General features: G+C 35.4%; 1 protein-coding gene across 1 annotated transcript in view; it reads left to right on the top strand.

The window, feature by feature from the left end:
* The first annotated feature begins 4,219 nt into the window (after positions 1 to 4,219).
* The window catches only part of LOC107691884 (CD276 antigen homolog), a 4,688-nt gene continuing 3,290 nt past the window's right edge, over positions 4,220 to 5,617 (top strand). The window contains exon 1 of the mRNA XM_016490712.1: positions 4,220 to 4,597. Within this exon, the coding sequence (XP_016346198.1) occupies positions 4,584 to 4,597 (14 nt within the window). The 5' untranslated portion in view covers positions 4,220 to 4,583. The remainder of the gene's footprint in view (positions 4,598 to 5,617) is intronic.

Here is a 5,617-nt window from a genome sequence, read left to right as displayed (position 1 = left end):
TAATTTTCACAATATGAGATAAAAAATTATGAAAATTTGCACTATCACACTCGTGTGCTTTGATATTTAATCTGGAAGTTTGCTTGGAAATGCTTTTATTTTGTAAAACAAAATGGCACAAAGTCACACTTGTTTATTGTGTAATTGTATAATCATAACTTGATTATGCTCACATTTGTACATGTGTGCTTGCAAATATAAATATGGAACCTGTAGGCCTAATATTTTTTTCCAGGATTCTTTGATGAATAAAAAGTTTAAAAGAATAGCATTTATTCAAATAGAAATATTTTGTAACAATACACTACCGTCCAAAAAAAACGTTTTTTTTCTTTTTAAATAAATTGATACTTTTATTCAACAAGGATGTGTTGAATTGATAAAAAGTTCGAATTAAGACTTGTATTGTTCGAAAAGATTTCTATTTTGAGCATTAAATCATACTTATGTTTGCTAGAAAATTGTAATGTTTTTCCACCAGCTGCCATATTACACTTCATATTTAACGATGTTAGATTTGTTAATCGCATATGTTATACTTTAAATAAAACATTTCCAGTTGGTTTGTAAAAGGTATTTTATACATGTTTGTCTGAGTTTTGAGCTTTGTAGCCAGCAGGCGTCACTATAGAGTGTGACTTTTCGAGCGCTTCGAAACGGTGAATCATTCTGAGAAGCAATTGATTCGTCCCAATGTGCATATTATCCATCCTAAATTCTATGTGATATTAGTAATTTCCCATACTATTTAGGGCAGATAGGGTGGACAGTATGCACATTGGGACGCAGGGGATGTTTCAAAAAGCTCTCTCATACTAACTTCTTCTACATTACTTTCTGTTGAGATGATTCTTTTTTCAAACTGTCCCCTTATCGGTTGAAGAAAGAGCTTAAAATTGTGAGATAACGTAATCAATATTACATGTCTTATTGGAATGTATATATGAGGAGGAAAGAAGAGAAATGTTTTAAGTGCTAAAGAAAAACATTGTAAATGTTAATGTTCAGAATCTTTTAGAAGGAAGTACTTGGAATGTTATTAAACATCTTGATTTACCTAAAAAATACAGTATTGATGGAATGAATATAATTAATTTTAGGGATGCACCGAAATGAAAATTCTGGGCCGAAACCGAAACCAAAAATTCTGGATGCACTTGGCTGAAAACCAAAACCGAAAATGCTTTGTAATTATTATTTATTTTATTAAATAATATAAAGTAATTTTGTAAGACTTTTTAATTTAACTCAATCATTTTAATGATACTGAATTTAAAAAACACAAGCCAATAAAATAGCCACACTTTTACTGAAAGTAACACATTAAAACTGGACAGAATTTACATTAATATTGGTAACATTTCACAATAAGGTTAATTAGTTAACATTAGTTAACTACTTTAGTTAACATTAAATAAGAATGAACAATAGTTCTTCAGCATTTATTAATCTTAGTTCATGTTCATTTCAACATTTACTAATGCATTATTAAAACCAACAGTTGTGCTTGTTAACAGTTAATGCACCGTTGTTTTTTGACTAATTATCCAAATAATGTATAGTCCTACAAAGTTATTATTAAAAGAGCATGTGAGTAGAGCATAGCGTAAGGTAGCATAATTTTACCAGCATTGCCCAGTACAGCTGTACAACAGCATGTTACAGCACAGTAGCGCTACTACCAACAGGAACAAGTATACTGCATAGAAATTTCCTGTCAGCGTGTTATTTGAGCGGACTTTGCTTTTCCGGTGAGCATGAGCATACACGAACGGAACGCACATTCACATTCGGAATACTGAGTGGAGCATCAAACCACGCAGTGACAAGGAGTGAAACCTACGCGCTGAATACTGCCGGGCGGGGCGCGGCGCGCCATATAGGCTATATTATTATATGTATATTTTCGGCCGATAATTTTTGGCGGCCGAAAATTCGAGGAGCGTCTCGCTGCAGCCTGTGGTGGACATCCAACCCCGCCCACATCCAAACGTGACGTCACAAGCCACGCCCGTCTCCAAATACGTCACATTCTTATTATTTTGAAACAGGAAGAAGCATCAATAAGAAGATAAGTCGAATTGTTTGCCAACCGCTAAAAAGAAGAAGTTTACCAATTATCTTTGTATCATTCTTTATTAATGGAAAGATCACATAATGATTGTCAATGTTTGTTTGTCATGTTTCACAGCATTCTACGCATTTTCGGTCCTAGCCTGATGCAGAGCAGAGCAGTAGAGCTTCTTCTTTTTAGTGGTTGGCAAACAGAGCAGTTCTGCCGGGATGAGGGGTCCTGCTGCAATTTCACCAGTAAAGAAAATTACTCGTTACAATTCACTTGGAGGACCACATAAGCCATGAAGGGGCGCATGGAGATATGGTGGGAGCATTTCTTTAGATACTGTATTGATTGATTTTTGTGGTTTAAAATCATAAATATTTTTGTATGTAGATTGATGAGGTAAATACTATTTAGTGGACACATATGCCCTCCAACACACACATATTCTCTATTTTTAACAGGAGCGCCAAGAGGACATAAAGTGGAAGTTTGTAAGGGACATAAGGTCCAGTGTAGTGCTGGATACAGAGTCACCGTGAGTTATTCCGTGGGGAGGTGATAGGGCCTGCCTTTCTCCAGATGGACAGTAAAAATCAACAGAATGTCATCAAAGATTACCTGGGGGAGAATCGGATGAAGCAAGAGATGTCTTTTTATTCATCTCTCTGGACCTGAAGTGGGACATTCATATTGACTCCATTGTTAAAAAGGCCCAGCAGAGGTTGTATTTCCTTCACCAGCTGAGGAAGTTCAACCTGCCACAGGAGCTGCTGAAACAGTTCTACTCTGCAGTCACTGAATCCGTCCTCTGCACTTCAATAACTGTCTGGTTCAGCTCAGCTACCAAATCTGACCTCAGAAGACTACAGAGGATAGTCCGGACTGCTGAGCGAATCATGTGCAATACCCAACTATCCATACGTATATTTATTATAAATATGTTATTGATTTAACATATCTTACATCTAGCTACATTCCCATGCATAATTTGTATATAGCACATCTGTACATTCAGTATACTGTCAATTGTCTTTTTGTCTATTGTGTATTGTTTTCACATATTTATTTTTAATCACTTGTTTATTTCGTTATCTGTGTCTTGTCACTTGTTATCCTGTCTGTGCACTTGAAGCTTCTGCCACCAAGACAAATTCCTTGTGTGTGTAAGCACACTTGGCAAATCAAAAGAAGAAGAAGAAGAGCTTCAAATAAACTCTTCTGAAGCAAAGAGTATAGAAGAGGCGAAACTAAGTAGAACGTTCCATTGCAACAGCGGCGCCCAGCAGCAGCCCTGCGCTTCCGCCATTTTGGGGTGAAAGCGACTCGGCAGTCCACTAGCTTCTAGCTGCCGCTATGGCAAATATCAGCTGCTTTGTTTAAAAAAACGGACATTAAAGCTGAAATACAGCCTGAACGATGACAACAATAACATACAATCACTAGACTAGTGATAATCAAATCCTTTTAACAGTTAATTTTACAGACTTTATTTTAAAGTCTTCCCTTTTTTCACAAAACCTTTTGCTCTCTAGAAACCATGTCAGTTCCAGTTGAAAACAAGTGTTACCATTATAAACACTGAATTAATACCAACATATGAAATTAAACTAATGACAGAAAAATTAGGAATGTTGGGCAATAAATATATAACAGGAATATAACAGCTTGACAGTAAACTGTTTTTGCAGTATTGTCTTATATTAATGTCCGTTAAAGGAAGACTGTAAACAAAAAAACTTTTTTATGTACAAAAAAAACCACACATACAGCCACTTTCTCCAAAATTGTTTAATCGTTTAACGTTAATTATGACAAAGACACATGCATCATCTAATCTAGATCATCATGTTTGTAGTGTGTTCCAGGGGATTAAAACGTACAATATATATTTCAGACCTAGTGGAGTAATAGTAAATAATAATATAGTAAGTAATTGTAAATGTGTAAAGTTGCATAAGCTCATTACTTAGTCATATCAATATAAATCATTATATGGTTTCTATGGCTAGGACCTGCAGTTCCTAAAAGGAATTAAGCTTACTACTAGACTAAAGACAGTAGTTAGCAGGTGCATAAGAAAATGCTAGGTCCCACTTCAAAACTCACAATATTGTTACACTTTTGTAATAATAATAATGAATAATTAATGTGAATAATTACCTGTCAGGGTCTTTGGGAAAACGATGAAAGGCAAGATTTTTACTGTCACACTGATAATTTTTGCAGTGGATTGCCCAACATTGCGTTCTTTTATTCCACTTCGACCTCTCTTTCGTTGTTATTCTGTCTATTTCTGTGTATCTGTGCTGTTGTCCAGTTAAAATGTTCACTCCAAAATGGCGGCCGCGCTACCGAAGCGCCACCTAGTGGCTGCTTCCCAAAAAGCATCAGAGTTTCGCCTCTTGGTCTTCTATACTCTTTGTCTGAAGTGCGCGCGCAGTCAGCGGAAGGGCGCAGTGTTTGGCGAAAGTATTTAAGAAACCGTTTAAACATTACATTTGTAAATTATTTAACTTCATAAATGATGAAAATCAGGTATGTTACGATTTTTTTTATATAACCGAATATGTAGCAGAGCATTATATATAGAAAACGAAAGTAAGCGGAGCTTCCCTAGCTTCCCCAAGCTAGAGGTAAACAAGAAGTTTAAATTCTCGCTAAATATTAATGCTATAGCAGAAATAGTATTGTAATACTGCAGCAGAAAATTAAACGTAACTGTAAGTACCATCTTATCCCTCATACCACTGGACAATAGATGAAACTCGAGTATTAAAATGGAGAACACGTGCCCCAATACTTGATAATATCAGTATTGTTCATACTCTGAAGATGTGTCTCCACTCTGCTGGAGGGGCTAAAATGTTGCATAATGAACATGTTTGAACTGGTACAATAAACTTGTTTAACACAGAGGACCCACCTCCTTCTGGATGTTTAGTTGGCCTATGGTTTTGTTAAATGTATATAGGCCAGCTGTTTTTTTTTACAGATAACGTGTAACTAATCTTTTTTTTTTTTAAAGTGTGAACAAGTTTTTAGTACAAGTGTGTCACTACAGTATAGACTGTCAAACTTGTGATTTGCAGTGCCAGCTTTTAATAAATAAATCTATTAACTTGGTATAATTTTGGTCAATAACGGCTAGTTATAACATTAGGCTATAATTTGTATTTGTACATCTCTTGACACTTGGTTGGCTAGCAATGCATATTGTTTCTGATAGTCTGATTTTAATAAAATGTGTTGTGTGAACATAAAAAGCCAAGCCACACACTGACACTACATGAGAACATATTGTAGATTTTACAGATGACAAATTTAAATAAAACACTCACCCAAACAGGTTTACGAACACACTTGTCCCTGTCAACTGTGTGTGTGTGTGTGTGTGTGTGTGTGTTGTTTTTTTTGGGGGTTTTTTTTGGCCACAACTATACTAGTGAATGAGAAATTGATCAGACAGAGGCAGATTTCAATATGATGACAATGTCATTTTATATTGTAAAGAGCTAAACACACTGAGAAACAATTTTTTTTTTTTTTCTTCCTCTT

Source organism: Sinocyclocheilus anshuiensis, unplaced genomic scaffold (genome assembly GCF_001515605.1).
Source record: "Sinocyclocheilus anshuiensis isolate Anshui unplaced genomic scaffold, SAMN03320099.WGS_v1.1 scaffold510, whole genome shotgun sequence".
In the NCBI taxonomy this organism is placed as follows: domain Eukaryota; kingdom Metazoa; phylum Chordata; class Actinopteri; order Cypriniformes; family Cyprinidae; genus Sinocyclocheilus; species Sinocyclocheilus anshuiensis.
The sequence above is the reverse complement of the archived record's forward strand: the minus strand, read 5'-3'. Positions and strand labels throughout refer to the sequence as shown.